At 41.1% G+C, this 19,531-nt stretch overlaps 1 protein-coding gene across 1 annotated transcript; it reads left to right on the top strand.

Moving 5' to 3' along the window:
* Window positions 1-3,995: 3,995 nt before the first annotated feature.
* LOC142376433 (multidrug resistance-associated protein 1-like) lies at window positions 3,996-19,243 on the top strand (the record flags this gene model as incomplete). The annotated part of the gene is made up of 22 exons (XM_075459949.1): window positions 3,996-4,121; window positions 4,284-4,345; window positions 4,623-4,754; window positions 4,962-5,162; window positions 6,464-6,641; window positions 6,726-6,887; window positions 8,086-8,178; window positions 8,269-8,472; window positions 8,852-8,998; window positions 9,534-9,621; window positions 9,947-10,143; window positions 10,960-11,136; window positions 11,295-11,462; window positions 12,238-12,427; window positions 13,090-13,162; window positions 15,044-15,152; window positions 15,370-15,577; window positions 16,777-17,087; window positions 17,698-17,897; window positions 18,182-18,308; window positions 18,403-18,504; window positions 19,097-19,243. Coding segments are annotated over 22 exons (3,402 nt in total), but the record flags the coding sequence as incomplete, so codon positions are not given.
* Window positions 19,244-19,531: the final 288 nt, after the last annotated feature.

Genomic DNA, 19,531 nt, shown 5'->3' with positions numbered 1-19,531 from the left:
TCAAACTAAAGCTGAATGAAACCTGATAAAGTCAAAGCTCAAACTAAAGCTGAATGAAACCTGATAAAGTCAAAGCTCAAACTAAAGCTGAATGAAACCTGATAAAGTCAAAGCTCAAACTAAAGCTCAAACTAAAGCTGAATGAAACCTGATAAAGTCAAAGCTCAAACTAAAGCTGAATGAAACCTGATAAAGTCAAAGCTCAAACTAAAGCTCAAACTAAAGCTGAATGAAACCCTCTTAACATTCAGAGTTGTATCTTGTCTTCATGTGATGAAAGCAGCAGACTTTTGTTTCCTCCTGTTTTATCCAGATGTTTCATGTAGAAATAAGACGAGCTGAGAAAGAATAACAACATAAACCACCTCAGAAATATTTATTTCACACCGAGTCGGACTGAGGACATAAAGAGGAAGAATTTGAGTGTTTGAAGGTTAAACTTAAACTCCTGATTTTTATCCAAAGTCTGAAGCTGCTCTTTAACTTTTTGACTCGCTGAGAAATAACCGGGATGAGTTTCTTCCAGCTGTGGTATTTTACAGCCGGGTGAAGCTGAACCTTCAGGCTCTGACCTTCAGCTTTTCTCCTGAACGTGTGAAAGTTCGAGTCTTTCTTTATTAGATCTTCACTTCACACTTGGCTGATAATCGCAGACGTTTCTCTGTAAACTGTTTTCTTTTCCCTCCCTAACCCATCATGGTGAAACCTTAAATCAGCTGTGTTCTCTCGGTTTAAAGTAGGGGTGGGCGGTATGCACGGTATCATACCTTGTGCGGTATTTTTCACCAACGGTAGAGATTTTTTTTGGCATACCTTATACCGAAACAGCTCATGAGTCCGGCAGTAATGCAAAGTTTTGAACATCCGCTTGGATATGCCGGGCGACAGTAATCGCAAGACAAGGTAACACGAGTAATTTGTTTTACCACCTGCGGGCTAACCATGCTCCGGAATATGAAACGAGTCAAAGCCGGTGTTCTGTCGACTTCTGCTACTTGTCGAGATTTGCTACTTTGTGGTTTTGCGCATGCGCCGAACCGATTTTCTAAGTTTCGTTTTCACGCCCATAATGTTTTGCTACCCTGCGTCTCAGCTGGTGTGTAACGGTAACATCCTCAAAATCCTGATTATTTTCTCTTTTGGAAGACATGCAAAGTAATAAAAAACTTATCGTATTAACAAACAGTTAGTTTAACATGCACAAATGGGGCGTCTGAAACATGACGCATATTTGAGCATGTTGAATAAGTGGAAGGCGCCTATGAAAGTTACGTTATCCAAGAGGCAGCGGCTTTTCTCTCACAGAGTTTATTCAAGGAAATTTACCTTTTCTTATTTTTTAAATATAAATATAACGTATATATTTTTTATATTTCCTGTGTTTTCTGTTTTGCACAATACATTTAATTTAATATTGCTGCAAACATCCTGATTGAAAGTGTTTATTTGGTGCTATGGTAACCACTGAGAAACTGTTCTGTTGTAATTTTTATACAAAAGTACCATACCGCGATATATACCGTATACCGTCAGTGGCTCAAATTTTACCGGGGTATACATTTTAGGCCATACCGCCCAGCCCTAGTTTAAAGTTTAAAGATTATTTCTGTTATTAAATTTCTTCTGTCCTATTAAACTTGTTTCTCTTGTTATTAAACTTGTTTCTCTTCTTATTAAACTTGTCTCTCTTATTAAACTTGTTTCTCTTATTAAACTTGTTTCTCTTGTTATTAAACTTGTTTCTCTTCTTATTAAACTTGTTTCTCTTATTAAACTTGTCTCTCTTATTAAACTTGTTTCTCTTCTTATTAAACTTGTTTCTCTTCTTATTAAACTTGTTTCTCTTGTTATTAAACTTGTTTCTCTTATTAAACTTGTTTCTCTTGTTATTAAACTTGTTTCTCTTCTTATTAAACTTGTCTCTCTTATTAAACTTGTTTCTCTTCTTATTAAACTTGTTTCTCTTATTAAACTTGTCTCTCTTATTAAACTTGTTTCTCTTCTTATTAAACTTGTTTCTCTTCTTATTAAACTTGTTTCTCTTATTAAACTTGTTTCTCTTATTAAACTTGTCTCTCTTATTAAACTTGTTTCTCTTCTTATTAAACTTGTTTCTCTTCTTATTAAACTTGTTTCTCTTCTTATTAAACTTGTTTCTCTTGTTATTAAACTTGTTTCTCTTATTAAACTTGTTTCTCTTGTTATTAAACTTGTTTCTCTTCTTATTAAACTTGTCTCTCTTATTAAACTTGTTTCTCTTGTTATTAAACTTGTTTCTCTTGTTATTAAACTTGTTTCTCTTGTTATTAAACTTGTTTCTCTTCTTATTAAACTTGTTTCTCTTATTAAACTTGTCTCTCTTATTAAACTTGTTTCTCTTCTTATTAAACTTGTTTCTCTTCTTATTAAACTTGTTTCTCTTCTTATTAAACTTGTTTCTCTTGTTATTAAACTTGTTTCTCTTCTTAAACTTGTTTCTCTTCTTATTAAACTTGTTTCTCTTCTATTAAACTTGTTTCTCTTCTTATTAAACTTGTTTCTCTTCTTATTAAACTTGTTTCTCTTATTAAACTTGTTTCTCTTATTAAACTTGTCTCTCTTATTAAACTTGTTTCTCTTCTTATTAAACTTGTTTCTCTTCTTATTAAACTTGTCTCTCTTGTTATTAAACTTGTTTCTCTTCTTATTAAACTTGTTTCTCTTGTTATTAAACTTGTTTCTCTTGTTATTAAACTTGTTTCTCTTGTTATTAAACTTGTTTCTCTTCTTATTAAACTTGTCTCTCTTGTTATTAAACTTGTTTCTCTTGTTATTAAACTTGTTTCTCTTGTTATTAAACTTGTTTCTCTTATTAAACTTGTTTCTCTTCTTATTAAACTTGTCTCTCTTGTTATTAAACTTGTTTCTCTTATTAAACTTGTTTCTCTTATTAAACTTGTTTCTCTTCTTATTAAACTTGTCTCTCTTATTAAACTTGTTTCTCTTATTAAACTTGTTTCTCTTCTTATTAAACTTGTTTCTCTTATTAAACTTGTTTCTCTTATTAAACTTGTTTCTCTTGTTATTAAACTTGTTTCTCTTGTTATTAAACTTGTTTCTCTTGTTATTAAACTTGTTTCTCTTCTTATTAAACTTGTTTCTCTTATTAAACTTGTCTCTCTTATTAAACTTGTTTCTCTTCTTATTAAACTTGTTTCTCTTCTTATTAAACTTGTTTCTCTTCTTATTAAACTTGTTTCTCTTGTTATTAAACTTGTTTCTCTTCTTAAACTTGTTTCTCTTCTTATTAAACTTGTTTCTCTTCTATTAAACTTGTTTCTCTTCTTATTAAACTTGTTTCTCTTCTTATTAAACTTGTTTCTCTTATTAAACTTGTTTCTCTTATTAAACTTGTCTCTCTTATTAAACTTGTTTCTCTTCTTATTAAACTTGTTTCTCTTCTTATTAAACTTGTCTCTCTTGTTATTAAACTTGTTTCTCTTCTTATTAAACTTGTTTCTCTTGTTATTAAACTTGTTTCTCTTGTTATTAAACTTGTTTCTCTTGTTATTAAACTTGTTTCTCTTCTTATTAAACTTGTCTCTCTTGTTATTAAACTTGTTTCTCTTGTTATTAAACTTGTTTCTCTTGTTATTAAACTTGTTTCTCTTATTAAACTTGTTTCTCTTCTTATTAAACTTGTCTCTCTTGTTATTAAACTTGTTTCTCTTATTAAACTTGTTTCTCTTATTAAACTTGTTTCTCTTCTTATTAAACTTGTCTCTCTTATTAAACTTGTTTCTCTTATTAAACTTGTTTCTCTTCTTATTAAACTTGTTTCTCTTATTAAACTTGTTTCTCTTATTAAACTTGTTTCTCTTGTTATTAAACTTGTCTCTCTTATTAAACTTGTTTCTCTTCTTATTAAACTTGTTTCTCTTTCTATTAGTTTGTTGAATCTGTCTTTGACCCCATTTCCTGCTGAATGACCCCAGACTGAATCTCCCACCCCTCAGGGCTCCCCCTCGGACCCTCTTCGCTCAGCGGCGTTCTTCATCTGTTTTTCGCTCCAGCTCACTGAACTCGTCCTCAGCTGTTTCTCAGACGGCCGCTCGCTCTCTGACAGACGCGCCCACGTCCAGGTAACAAGATGGTTGACATGGAAAACGAGTTCCTGACGCACTGAGACCTGAAGAGGAAAATTAATCTCTGCTGTTTTTCCATCTGTTTGGTAGAAATTTGATTTCTCACCTCCAACTTTCCATTTAAAATAAATTCCTGTTAAACTGAAGCTCTGTTCTTAGAATCTGTGTCCTGAAGAAGATGCCTCCTTCCTCTCAAAGTTCTTCTTCTTCTGGTTCTGCAGGTAAATGTTTACTCAGAACAAACCTGCAGATCTGAGTGCTGAACCTGGTTTTATTCATTTAGTATTTTAGTTCCTTTAATGCTTCTTCCAGCTCTGCATCTGTAGAGCCGAACGCTCTCCGGGTTTTCCTCTGAAGAACTCATGCAGAAGATTAAAAAGCTTGACCTTTGACCTTGGATCGGTTCTGATATTTGACCCGACTCTGCACTGCCACCTTATTAAACGTGCATATAATATCTGAGACTGATGGACAGCTTTGTGTTTCCCTTCCTGTCAGCTTGGCAGTTCGAGGTTATCGCCGCCCGCTCCAGGCTGCAGATCTTTGGTCTCTGCGCCACCAGGACTCATCCACCCAGATAATGATGGACCTCCAGAGGTTCTGGAAGCAGCAGGAAGTCCAACAGCTGCAGTATGACATCTTATTGGGTTAGGGTTAGGGTTAGGGTTGGGTCTGGAGTGGGGGGGTTCACGTTGGTGTTGACAGAATAAATCTTTCTTATTATCCAAATACGTCTGTTTACAGAGTTCCTTTTAGGTTTAATGGTGGCAGGAAGTGGGTGGGATAGCCCCAGCCTCCGTGATATGAGGACTTCTGTTTGTTTTTGATGCTTTGTAGGTCCCGGTCCCAGTCCCGGTGGACTGATCCAGCCACACAAACAGAAAAAACGCACCTGCTCAGAAAGAAGAAGAAGGGGTGGAGCTATGAGTTCTCCCTCCTGTGGGCTTTGGGGCGGAGCTTTGGAAGCTACTTCCTGTGTGGCACTCTGTGTCTCCTCCTCCACGACGCCTTCATGTTCGCCGTACCTCAGGTGCTCAGGTGTGTTTGCTGCAACCTTTCCTGGAGGTCACGATGCTTCAGGCTTCTAACTAAAGTATTCAGTGTAAACTTTATTTAAACAGCTAACAGACAAAATGAGGTGATGAGATGCTCGTTGGGCCGTGTTTCAGGAGCCTGTGGGAGTCTGACAAAAATATTCTGCTCAGAAGTTTGAGACTTTCTTTATGAACGAGTTTGTTTCATAGTTGGCAAGTTTGGTCAAAAATGGTTCTTTACATCATACACTTAGAACAATTGGACATCTTTATATATTTCATGCTGTATATGGATAGCATGCTATCCTTTATGGTTTTTCTGTTATTGGCCTCTTCTGCGTTCTGGCAGCTTCTGTTAAGAATACGTGAGAGTAGTTGAGCTAAAACAGTTAAATTCAGGAGAACCCTAACCCTAGATTTAAAAGATGAATGTTTACACGACATCACAGCCTTGTAATTGTGAGCCTTAAAGGCATCGGAGACAAAGACCAAGAAACAGGAGAAGTAACATCCACCTGAAAGAAACTGATGTGAGAACCAAACTGCCAAAGCTGCTAAGTTGGCTAACTATTGCAAACAAAGTTTTCACTAAATTGAAAAGTTGGTCACAAGTTGGAGTTTAACAAAAACAGTTTTTTTTTTACTGCCATTCAAAGAGGACACAGAGCACCAGGAATGGATCAGCTGGTGTGTTATTGGACTATATGACACAGAGAAGCTACATTTCACAGGTCGGGCCTCTACAGACTGCAGCCAACCAGGAGCCGAAGCTTTCTTTAGCCTCTTCAAATCAGAAACTTTTTCTGTCCTAAAAGGATGACGTTTGTGTTACCTGCATTAAAAACAACAACAAGAAAATGAGATGAACAAACTTGATCCAAACCTTTCGGCCACGTTTTTAATTTTTATTTTTTTTTCAAACGCGCATTCAAACTAAATATTTTGTTTTTACTTTATGGAAGAAAAGAAGCTGTAATCTTTGTCGGATTGTTTTCGACTGTTTGGCCTTACTTGCTGTTTACTTGTTGTTTACTTGTTGTTGTTTACTTGCTGTTTACTTGTTGTTTACTTGTTCTTGTTTACTTGTTCTTGTTTACTTGTTGTTTACTTGCTGTTTACTTGTTGTTTACTTGTCATATACTTGTTTACTTGTTGTTGTTTACTTGTCATATACTTGTTTACTTGTTGTTGTTTACTTGCCATGTACATGTTTACTTGCTGTTTACTTACTGTTTACTTGCTGTTTACTTGTTGTTGTTTACTTGCTGTTCACTTGTTTACTTGCTGTTGTTTAATTGTTGTCAGTGCGCTGCTGGACTTCATGCGGGACAAAGAAGCCGCCCTGTGGAAAGGTTTCCTGTTCGCCTCGCTGCTCTTCCTGCTGTCCTGCCTGCAGTCGGTGCTTCACCATCAGTACATGTTTCACTGCTTCACCGTCGGCATGAGGCTGAAAACTGCCATCATGGGCCTCGTCTACAGGAAGGTTGGAGTAACTCAGATCCTCTAACAGGCGGAGCTGAAACGTTCCCTCCTTAATGAGTCCATAAAGTTTTGTTTGAATCCTCAGAGCCTGGTGATGAGCAGTGCAGCGCGGCAGCAGTGTAACGTGGGAGAAATCATTAATCTGGTCTCAGCCGACACTCAGAAGCTGATGGACTTTGTGGTTTATTTCAACAGCGTTTGGATCGCACCCATTGAAATGGCTCTCTGCTTCTACTTCCTGTGGCAGGTAAACAACAACAACCCCAACAACATGTTCCCAATCGTACTTCAGCCTGAACAACTTATACAGCGTCATTTCTGCTTCACAATAATTAAAGATGAGCAGTTTGAAGCTCATCAGATGGTCAAGTTTAAACACTTTGATGTTACAGAACTAACAGGAAGAGAAAGATGCATCTCCCACTGAGGTCCAGGTGGAGATTCAGCATCACCGCTTCCAAATACCGAAGCATTTCAATTCAGTTTTATTACAGCAACTGTCATCTCATGGGTTAAAGACGCAGTCCAATTCATGCCAATTACAATCTAGTTCATCTAAATACGATCATAATCCAATTAATTCAATTTCAAATTAGTCGAATTCATACAAAGCCAATTAAAAATAAATGAATAAATAAATAAATAAATAAATAAATAAAAATAAAAGGGACCCAGCTAAGGAAACCAACAGATTGCACAGAAACTTCTCTCTGATCCGATCCGTCCTGAGCTGCACGAGGCGACTGTGTAGAGAAAAAACTCCCTTTGAACAGGAAGAAACCTCCATCAGAACCAGAACCAGGAAGAAACCTCCATCAGAACCAGGAAGAAACCTCCATCAGAACCAGAACCAGGAAGAAACCTCCATCAGAACCAGGAAGAAACCTCCATCAGAACCAGGAAGAAACCTCCATCAGAACCAGGAAGAAACCTCCATCAGAACCAGAACCAGGAAGAAACCTCCATCAGAACCAGGACCAGGAAGAAACCTCCATCAGAACCAGAATCATCTGCCTGGACCAGCTGGGGGCTGAGAGGACAGTACAGAGGGGACAACAAGCAGCGTAACACCAGGCCAGAGACACCTGCTGAGAGAGAGAGAGAAACACAAGTTAATGACAACAATGATGTCACATGTTCATGGAGAGGTGCATCATGGGAGCTCCCCCAGCAGGCTGGGCCTATAGCAGCTTAACTATGGGATGTTTCAGGGTCACCTGAGCCATCCCTAACTATAAGCTTTATCAGGAAGGAAAGTTTTAAGCCTGGTCTTACAGGTAGAGAGGGGCCTGATAACTGAAGGCAAACTGGCAGCTGGTTAGGGTTAGCCTAACCCTAGCAGCCTAAGGCTAACCCTAACTGTTGAACTGAACTGTTGAACTGAACTGTTGAACTGAACTGTTGAACTGAACTGTTGAACTGAACTGAACTGTTTACCTGTTCAGCTCCTCGGCCCGCCTGCTCTGGCTGGAACTGCTACAGTTCTGCTGATCTTTCCTCTGAACGGCTTCATTGCTAAAGTTAGAAGCAAACTTCAGGTGAGTGAAATAATTAAATTTCTAATTCTAATTCCCATCACTTCTGTGCTGACCGGTTAGGCTTCATGTAGTTTTCCTGTTTCTCGACAGGAAGTTCAGATGACGTTTACCGACAGTCGAATCAAACTGATGAACGAGATCCTGGGAGGGGTGAAAATCCTCAAGTTTTACTCCTGGGAGGAAGCTTTCCTGAGACGAGTCAACGTCCTGAGAGACGGAGAACTCAAAGCCCTGAGGACGTCTCAGATCCTTCACTCGGTTTCTCTGGCTTCCTTTAACTCCTCCTCTTTCCTGGTGAGTCTCAGATCCTTCACTCGGTTTCTCTGGCTTCCTTTAACTCCTCCTCTTTCCTGGTGAGTCTCAGATCCTTCACTCGGTTTCTCTGGCTTCCTTTAACTCCTCCTCTTTCCTGGTGAGTCTCAGATCCTTCACTCGGTTTCTCTGGCTTCCTTTAACTCCTCCTCTTTCCTGGTGAGTCTCAGATCCTTCACTCGGTTTCTCTGGCTTCCTTTAACTCCTCCTCTTTCCTGGTGAGTCTCAGATCCTTCACTCGGTTTCTCTGGCTTCCTTTAACTCCTCCTCTTTCAGACTAAAACTGAAAAAAGCAGGATAACTAATGAAGCTAAAATGAGCTTAAGTTGAACATACTGAAATAGTTGTTTTGTTCTTTCAGATTTCCCTGTCTGTGTTCACAGTCTACGTGTTGATCGACAGTCAAAATGTTCTGGATGCTCAGAAAATCTTTGTTTCTGTAGCTCTGATCAACATACTGAAAACTCCCCTGAGTCAGCTTCCATTCGCCATGAGCACCACCATGCAGGCAAGTACCAGCCAATCAGGTGTTTCCATTCAAGTACCAGCCAATCAGGTGTTTCCATTCAAGTACCAGCCAATCAGGTGTCTCCATTCAAGTACCAGCCGATCAGGTGTCTCCATTCAAGTACCAGCCAATCAGGTGTTTCCATTCAAGTACCAGCCAATCAGGTGTCTCCATTCAAGTACCAGCCGATCAGGTGTCTCCATTCAAGTACCAGCCGATCAGGTGTCTCCATTCAAGTACCAGCCGATCAGGTGTCTCCATTCAAGTACCAGCCGATCAGGTGTCTCCATTCAAATAACCAGTAACACTGATGGTCTGGCTGAGAGACCTGAGGCTTGTCAGATAAAGGAAGCAGTTATTCTAAAACATTCCCTGAGGCTGAAACCATGGAAACAGTTTCTCACCTTGAATATCATGTAAAGAGAAAATATTAGACGTAGAGATGCTGAATTACTGTGTGAAAAGAGGAGAAACTCTGCTTTCCTGAGGTCTGTCCCTCAGGTGAGTTTCTTTGACAGTTGGTGTTGTCCATCAGGCCGCCGTCTCACTCAGACGCCTCGGAAGCTTCTTGGGTCAGGAAGAACTGAACACTGACCATGTGGAGAGGCTTCCTCATGATGCAGGTGACTGTTAGCCTAGCGTAGCATTGAGCTGCATCTAACTGTGTGGCTCATCTAACTGTGTGGCTCATCTAACTGTGTGGCCCATCTAACTGTGTGGCCCATCTAACTGTGTGGCCCATCTAACTGTGTGGCTCATCTAACTGTGTGGCTCATCTAACTGTGTGGCCCATCTAACTGTGTGACCCATCTAACTGTGTGGCTCATCTAACTGTGTGGCTCATCTAACTGTGTGGCTCATCTAACTGTGTGGCCCATCTAACTGTGTGGCTCATCTAACTGTGTGGCTCATCTAACTGTGTGGCCCATCTAACTGTGTTGGGTTCAGATGGAGATAGCCTGGTGGTGGAAGGCGGGTTCTTCTCCTGGTCCAGCAGCGCGCTGCCGTGTCTCCAGAGGATCAACCTGAAGGTCAGGACTGGTTCTCTGGTTGCGGTGGTCGGTAATGTTGGCTCTGGCAAGTCGTCTCTGCTATCTGCCATGATGGGAGAGATGGACAGGAGAAGCGGCCATGTTTTAATCAAGGTGAGAATGGAAAATGTTTCCAATGTTCTTTTGTTTTCTTGGTTTTTGGTGTTTAATTTTGAGCTGAAGTTGGAAAATAGAACATTTAATCTAATGTTCATCTATAATGAAACATGACTGGAGATGAAACTTCAGCATATTAAGGTACTCTGTTGCACCCTGCTCTCTGATTTCTGTTCATCTGGTTTCAGTCGGATATGATTAACTTAACACAAATTAATTAAACTCGGTGACAGTCTGTCTGAAATGTTATGACAGCATCATCAGATTTTTACACAAAAGCTAAAAGTTGGAAGGAGAACAAACAACAGGAATAATCAGACGGTCTTTTACAGGATAATTAGTCAAGAAGAAACAATCTGCTGCTGGATGGGAATGAAACAAAGATGGCTGCCACTGTCTCAAAATGGATCCTAAAATAGTATTAAATATTTACGTGTTGTAAAGTATGACAGTGGTAGATGTCCCAGATCCATGTGACCTTAATGACAGAAAACAAGTGTTTAATGATCAACGTTCATTCAGCTGTTAGAATGAAGAGCTTAACATGTCTATTAAATATCCCCTAAAAGGATATTTTTTCAATCTGCCATTAAACATTTGTAGGTTTCAGAACATTCTGATAGTCGACAACAATATCTGTAAACTTTAAACTGTTCTCGGAGACGTGACTAAATGATGATAATACACACGTTTCTGTCCATGTAGATATAAACTTTCATACATCTATATTTTACAACGGTTCCATTTAAATCCAGATGTGATGAACTGAAACTGGTCTCCATGAATGAGGCCGACTCTTTTGTTTGGCTGCAGGGCTCCGTGGCCTACGTCCCACAGCTGGCCTGGATCCAGAACGCTTCTCTGAAGGAAAACATTTTGTTTGGTGGCGAGAGGAAGGAGAGCTGGTATCACCGTGTTCTGGAGGCCTGCGCTCTGCTGCCAGATCTGGACCTCCTTCCATCCGGAGACAGCTCCGAGATCGGGGAGAAGGTACAAGAACCGCCTTCCTTCTATGGTCCATCTGCAGAACGGGCTTGATTAAATTCCATATTCTGACTGTTGGTCGATTCCTGTCAGTTTTGAGTATTTATCTCCAGCAGGACTCAGAGTTTTGGGCCTCAGCTAATTGATCATGCATTTTCTTGCAGGGTTTAAACCTCTCTGGAGGACAGAGGCAGAGGGTGAGTCTAGCTCGGGCAGTTTATCGGAGGTCAGATGTTTACTTGCTCGACGATCCGTTATCGGCTGTCGACGCTCAAGTAGGACAACATATCTTTGATCGAGTCATTGGACCCACTGGACTCCTGAAAGGCAAGGTGAGCTCCTCCAGGTACCTGTAGCCTGTCCTTAGTACTCAGTATGAACAGGGACTGCTCCCTCTCTGATAGCAGTGATGATTTCATGAACTTCTTCACCAATGAAATGGTCTCTGAGAGTTAAAGGAATAACTGGCTCAGCAGAGCTCGGACTCTGTCAGCCTGGCTACAGCGCTGAAGAGAAACCTGGGATTGTTCTTATTCTCTTCTATCAATGATGAATAATAAGCAGTTCTAGCTTTACGAAGGGCTTTCTTATACGTTATTAAACTATCTTTCCAGACTAACTGAGACTCTTCTAAATTAGAGGAACGCCACTGTCTCTCCAGCTTTCTTGCAGCCTGCTTTATAGCAGCTGAATTATACCAAGGAGCCAGCCTCTTCTGACTGATTACCTTCCTTTTCAGAGGGGCAACATTGTCCAGTGCTGTACGCATTGAAACTATAGTGCTGTCAACAAGTCAACGAGTCAAGTGTTGCTGGAGTAAAGTTTAGGTGGCCGTCCTCTGTCATATCTGCACATGGCAGTGAAGAAAAGGATGATGGAATTAACTCTTTAAATCTGGTTACAGCATCCTCTGATAGACACCTTCTATATGTACATTTCTTCTCAGAAACTGTAAAGTAAACTATCAGAAAAAGGTAAAGAAGTGTTTAAGAGTACAAATCTGTATCCTGATCTCAACCCTGGTTGTCATATTTTTGGATGTGATCATGATGTGATGTGGTGTCAGAAGGTTTTTGGTGTTTTAAGGACGGCGTTGTGTTTCTGTAGACCCGGGTGCTGGTGACTCACGGCCTCAGCTTCCTGTCTAAAGCAGACCTGATCCTGGTGATGGAAGATGGTCACATCTCTGAGATGGGCTCGTACACAGAGCTGATGGACAGGAAGGGCCTCTTGGCTAAATTAATCCACACCTTCCGTGGAAACCAACGGAGAGAGAGCTCTGTCCTCAAAGAAAAGAGTAAGAAATGGAATTCAAACTGATCAGAAAGCAAATTAATAAAAGGTCTGAGCTGAATTTAGGAGAATAGAAATAAATGAACTTTTTCAGAAGATATACTGAAAATAATTCATTCAGTGTACCTGAGTTACAGACTGGATATTCCATTCTTTTGACTGATTACATAATGATCCATGCTGAATTAATGCATTCCCAATATTTGCACCATCCAAACCTGTCCAAAGCCTTTGTTCCATTTAGATCATTAATGGGGTGCTATTCTTCCTTTTTGCTCACCATCCTCGCTCACATGGCGTCTCAGTAGCTTCATGTTAAATGCATTTTGCAAACCACAAAAGGGAGTTCAGTGAAATGGAAAAGTTGAAACTGTGTGGGGACATTTCTTTGTGCATATTCCTTCACCTACAGGACTTTTTATGAAGCTCATCTTGAGGTATTGGCGCCATAGTCTCAGCCTGTTGGTGAACGGTTAGGGCACTTTGTTGACTTCAAAAGGTTTTAAAACACAAAGCTTAAAATGGGTAGTAATAACCAGACTTGGCAACTGTTCAGCCAAACCATGAAAACTGCACCAGCTGTGTGAACACAGGAGCTGACATGAAGCCTTACTTTACTGTAATTAAAAATGAAATCAGCTGATTCTGATCATAAACTGTTTGCAGGCAGAAGAAAGTCCGTGTCTCGCCTCAGTATGACGGATTTTTCCATCGATCTCTCTCAGGAGCAGCTGATCAGGTACGAATATCGTCAAGAAAGCTTCACATGAACAGAGAATTTTTCACTTTTTTTAAAGCAGCCATGGAATGAAAATAAATGGAGGCTTTTATATATTTTTATAGGCTTTAGTGGTCCCCTAATACTGTATCTGAGTTTTTTTCCCCAAAATTCTGCCTTGGTGCAGAATTACAGCCAGTCCCAAAAATGAGCTTTCCTTAGGATCCTCAGAATGAGCTGTTTAGGGTCTGCAGCTTTAAATGCAAATTAGGAGGAGAAAGGCGGGGCAAAGATGCTAGCGACTAAAACTAGCGAAACCTGTTGAAATGAGCTTACTTTGACAATATGTCGAACTAGTTAGTGAACAACTTTCCTAACACAGTCAAACATCAAGCAAGTGCTACACAAGACACAGCAAAAAAGGGGTGCGTGAAGGGGAAAGCAGGAGTGAGGATTTTGACATTCTCATCTGATTGCTCTGGTTTGCAAAGATGCACGTAGCACTAGTCATTTCAATCAGAGGAAAGGCAGATATCGTGTGCGCCATAACACCAACAGCAGGACGGCTATCAAAACAACGAATAAGTACACAACACTCACGTTACAGTAAATGAGGTGTCCACTTGCATACCTCATGCTATTTACCGTTACATTAGCGACAGTGACTGAGCTATTAGCTGCAGAGCTAACGACACAGACAGACTGACCGTTTTGACTCTGGAACCATGAATGAATCATTATCCTGATGAAATGCACTGAATTTGCGGATTCATTCTTCTTCGGGAAGCTTGAAGTCGGGGGTTTTGGTCTAAGATGAGCGAGCTAACCATCTCATGGGCATGCAAACACCTCCAACAGCCCAGTTGGGAGAGATAAGAGCTTGCAGATGCTATTAGCTGCATAGCTAACCGTTAGCTAAAGTTAGCTGCTAACGATACAAACCCTTTGTTTTGGTAACAAGCTATATAACCAAACTGTACATACAGGAAAGCAACACAATTATAGAGCGTTAAATTACTTACTTGTCCGAGGTCTGTAGTTGGGCCAAAGAGAGTTGGTACTGATCCAAGGCCAGCTCGGTATTGGCCCAAGTTCTGGAAACATTCATCGGTGAAATGTTTGGCACACACATACACAAATCTCTTCGGTTCTGTCGTCACTTTCCCAGAAAAAACAAAATCTGTCCACTGGCTCTTTAGAGGTTCTGATGCAGGGGCTCTAAACAGATTTTTTTACATCCATTTACAGAGCAATGAGCTGGCCAAAGAGCTGTGGGGGGGCAAGGTAGTTTTGGCATAGCCATATATGGGCTCTGGGGGGAAATAACCTCGACATCATATGAGGCGCCACGTCATAAGAGGCAGCTTTCCCGATCAGGCCATCTGCATGGTCACATTACCAAAGGCGGAGAATAATTTCCAGTGCATGGTTTAGGTCTATCGTCATTTTTAGCCACTGGGGGACCGCAGGCAGGCTAGAGGAACTCATATTAATGTTAAACAACCTTAAAAAGTGAAAATTTCATGCCATGGCTCCTTTAACAGAATACACAAAACATAAACAGGTCTCAGAATTAGAAAAGGAGAAGTTAAAATGAGCAGGAGAAATATAGTAAATAATTGATATTTACATGTGTGTAACATCTGCTTTCAGTATCAGTGGAGCCTTTACAAAACATAAATGATTCCAAAAGCTGTTGATCAGGTTTAAAGACGTTTATGTTTGTGTGTGTTCCAGCTGTGATATGAGCAGCATGAGTGTGAAACTGATGGAGGTTCTGTGTGTGTTCCAGCTGTGATATGAGCAGCATGAGTGTGAAACTGATGGAGGTTCTGTGTGTGTTCCAGCTGTGATATGAGCAGCATGAGTGTGAAACTGATGGAGGTTCTGTGTGTGTTCCAGCTGTGATATGAGCAGCATGAGTGTGAAACTGATGGAGGTTGTCGATCAGGACTTGGACAATGAGGATGTTGGGAAACTCACAGAAGCTGACAAGGCTCTCACTGGCAGAGTAGGTCATTCCCTTTCATTATTATTCATTATTATTTCATTATTTACATTAATGAGACTGTTGACAAAGTAGTAAAAGTTTAATATGGTTAGAAATCCAGTTTAGTCAGTAAGCAACATCTGGATTTCAGCTCCTGAAGTTCATTCTGTTTTTTTATTTTAATGTTTAATGAACAAAGCGGCTGTCTGTGAGAGTAATGAAGCTGCTCTGTTATCAGGTGAAGCTGCAGACGTACAGGGAGTACTTCAGGACCGTTGGCCTGACCTTCATCATGACCATCATCTTCCTCTGTGCCTTCCAACAAGCCGCCTCTCTGACCTACAGCTACTGGCTGAGCCTGTGGGCTGACGACCCGTCTGTGAACGGCACCCAGAGCGACCACGAGCTGAAGCTGAGCGTGTTTGCAGCGCTGGGGTTCACTCAGGGTGAGTTACAGCCCCACAGGGGTATCTGTGAGGGGTATCTGTGAGCTGCCCTAACACTCAGCCCACAGGGGTATCTGTGAGCTGCCCCACCAGTCCACAGTGGTGTCTGTGAGGGGTATCTGTGAGCTGCCCCACCAGCCCACAGTGGTGTCTGTGAGGGGTATCTGTGAGCTGCCCTGATGGCTCCTTTCCAGTCATTGAAAGATTTTTTTTAAATTTCACAGAAAGGTCATATTTTAGCCATTTGTAAGTCTTTTATGTCAACAAATGTGTCTTTCAAGAATTGGCAGAGAATTCTGCACAGATCTTAGATAAAAGCTTTAGTTGAACTATGATGCTACGTCTAAGACTTATCACCTGCTCTGTGTCCAACCTCTGAGACCTACAGACAGGCCCCCCTAAGGCCTGATAACTGAAGGCTCTGCCTCCCAAACTGGCAGCCGGTTACACAGAGAGGGGCCTGATAACTGAAGGCTCTGCCTCCCAAACTGGCAGCTGGTTCCACAGAGAGGGGCCTGATAACTGAAGGCTCTGCCTCCCAAACTGGCAGCTGGTTCCACAGAGAGGGGCCTGATAACTGAAGGCTCTGCCTCCCAAACTGGCAGCTGGTTCCACAGAGAGGGGCCTGATAACTGAAGGCTCTGCCTCCCAAACTGGCAGCCGGTTCCACAGAGAGGGGCCTGATAACTGAAGGCTCTGCCTCCCAAACTGGCAGCCGGTTCCACAGAGAGGGGCCTGATAACTGAAGGCTCTGCCTCCCAAACTGGCAGCTGGTCCCACAGAGAGGGGCCTGATAACCGAAGGCTCTGCCTCCCAAACTGGCAGCTGGTTCCACAGAGAGGGGCCTGATAACTGAAGGCTCTTCCTCCCAAACTGGCAGCTGGTCTTCTTCTTCTTGGAGCACATTTCAAAAGGTCTTCATGTTGGCTGTTAAAACGATCAAAAGGAGCATACAGTGTTCAGTACAGTTACAATGAATTAAAATGGGAGCTGGATGTTAACATGGTTTACAGTTTTGTTTTCTGTCCTTTAAACAGTAGCTAAGCAGCAGTCCTCTGTCTTGGCCAACATTTATTTGACTGGTTTCATACGGACACAAAAAGTTTTAACAGAAAGGGAAAACGACAGTGAAGCCCAGGTTTTAATACCTTTGCTTCAGCACCTTAATGAGTGATTAAACTCTGGCTTCCATGTTCCAGGGATGGCGATGTTTGGTACCACCCTCGCCATCGCTCTGGCTGGGAACGTGGCTTCCCGTCACCTTCATGCAGACCTTCTGCACAGCATCATGCACTCCCCCGTGTCCTTCTTTGAAACCACGCCCAGTGGAAACCTCCTGAACCGCTTCTCCAAAGAGATCGATGCCATTGACTGCATGATTCCCGAGGGGCTGAAGATGATGCTGGGCTACCTGTTCAAGCTGCTGGAGGTCTTCATCATTGTTCTGTTGGCCACGCCCTACACAGGACTGGTGCTCCTTCCTCTCACATGTGTCTATGCTTTCATACAGGTACAGTTTCACATGTGTCTATTCTTTTATACAGGTACAGATTCACATGTGTCTATGCTTTCATACAGGTACAGTTTCACATGTGTCTATGCTTTCATACAGGTACAGATTCACATGTGTCTATGCTTTCATACAGGTACAGATTCACATGTGTCTATGCTTTCATACAGGTACAGATTCACATGTGTCTATGCTTTCATACAGGTACAGATTCACATGTGTCTATGCTTTCATACAGGTACAGTATCACATGTGTCTATGCTTTCATACAGGTACAGATTCACATGTGTCTATGCTTTCATACAGGTACAGATTCACATGTGTCTATGCTTTCATACAGGTACAGTTTCACATGTGTCTATGCTTTCATACAGGTACAGTTTCACATGTCTGTTTTCATACAGGTACAGTTTTTTTTTTTTACTGTTTTTTCTGCGGTTCAGCTGAAGTCTATAAATGTATCTTTTATTTTTCTGCTCTTCAGAGTTTCTATGTGGCCTCATCGTGTTATTTTTCTGCTCTTCAGAGTTTCTATGTGGCCTCATCGTGTTATTTTTCTGCTCTTCAGAGTTTCTATGTGGCCTCATCGTGTTATTTTTCTGCTCTTCAGAGTTTCTATGTGGCCTCATCGTGTCAGCTGCGCCGCCTGGAGGCCGTAAGCCGCTCCCCAGTTTACAGTCACTTCAACGAGACGGTTCAGGGTGCGGCCGTGATCCGAGCCTTCGGCGAGCAGCAGCGCTTCATCTCGCTTGCCAACCATCGCATTGACGCCAATCAGGAAGCTTATTTCCCTCGCTTTGTTTCCACCAGGTTATTTCCCATCGACGTCAAATTTCACTGAAGCTGTTAAGATTTCTTTTCTTGGCATGTTTGTTGCATGTTTGCTACATGTTTGTTGCATGTTTCTTGCATGTTTGTTGCTGTAGTTTTTGTAAAAATGGGATTTTTGCAATAGTAAAGAGTTTTGTTTTCAGGTAGTTTCTCCTGAAAAACTTCACATATTGACACTCTGTTGTCAGAGCATTTGAATATTATACATGTACCTGTTCTATTATTAAACACTTTGACTTCCCTTTTTTAAATTATGCTGCCAGATGGTTGGCAGTGAATCTGGAATTTTTGGGGAATCTGTTGGTCTTGGCTGCAGCCATCTTTTCCGTCCACAGTCGGGACGAACTCAGCCCGGGAATGGTTGGATTAGCTGTGTCGCACTCTCTTCAGGTTAGGAAAGGGTGACCATTTTAGCTCCGGTAATGAATCCATTGCTGCAACTGAGTGTCTCTCGCGTGACATTGTTGCATTTGTGTTTTTGTAGGTTACAGGAATCCTGAGCTGGATTGTTCGATCTTGGACTGATGTGGAGAACAACATCGTGTCAGTAGAAAGAGTCAAAGAGTATGACAACATGCCCAAAGAGGTGAACTGCTGTACTGGTTTTTTAATTACTTGTTTATACTTTTTATTTAGTATTTTCAGTTTAAGGAAAAACAATTGACAAGAATCTTCCAAAGAAGAACAAAGCTAAGGAAAAAACACACAAGGGGGGCTCCTGTATTGATAATTTGGTATGAAATGACGAGTGTCTTTAGTTATTAATGTGTAGCATCCTCTATTGTTTGGATAAAAGCAGTCCATTTCTCCAATTTCCTGGAAAAGGTCGCTCCCCTAGATCTGAGAGATAAAGTCTTCTTTTCCATTGTACACAAATCCTTCCCTCTGTCCATCCATTGGTTCAGGCCTGGAGGTTCAGTTTTATACCAGCACTTTATTAGAGCTTTTTTACAAGCAATCAACAGTATTTTACAAAGATACCAGTCTTTTCTAAATAACCACATTCTCGTTATTTTTGTTTCATCATTTTTTGGGAGTGATCCGCACTGCCTGCATCACTGTTCTTGTGATTGAGAGAATTTGCTTTTTATAAGGGTTTCTGTTTAATTTTGTTAACTTGACCATAAGCTTGTAGTCATTGCTAATTCAGCTCTTCTGTCCTGACACATTTCCCCCAGGCAGCATGGACCACTGAAGGCTCTTTACTGCCAGCAAGCTGGCCAACCTCAGGAACCATCCAGTTTGAAGACTATGGCCTACAGTACCGTAAGGGTTTGGACTGGGCTTTGAAGGACATCTACATAAACATCCAGGATGGCGAAAAGGTCAGCAACACCAGGCAGAAAATATACGTAATTATGAAGGTAGAGGGTGCAGGTATTTTTTTTTTTAGACCTCAAAAAGGCCCTACATATTGTGAATAATTCCATACGTTTACAGTACTGTTCAAGAGTCCCGATCCACTTCTCATGTCTTTGTTTTCTAGCTTGTTTGAGCTTTAAAGTGAATATCTGCAGATGTTTCCAATTTCAAAATAACTCTTATTAACAAAATGATCTAAATGAAGGAAACGTGGAAGTCAGTTGTCAATAGTGTATGAATGCAAGAGTGTG

The sequence above is a fragment of the Odontesthes bonariensis genome, unplaced genomic scaffold (assembly GCF_027942865.1).
Source record: "Odontesthes bonariensis isolate fOdoBon6 unplaced genomic scaffold, fOdoBon6.hap1 scaffold_303, whole genome shotgun sequence".
Classification (NCBI taxonomy): domain Eukaryota; kingdom Metazoa; phylum Chordata; class Actinopteri; order Atheriniformes; family Atherinopsidae; genus Odontesthes; species Odontesthes bonariensis.
This window is presented reverse-complemented; position numbering and strand designations above follow the sequence as displayed.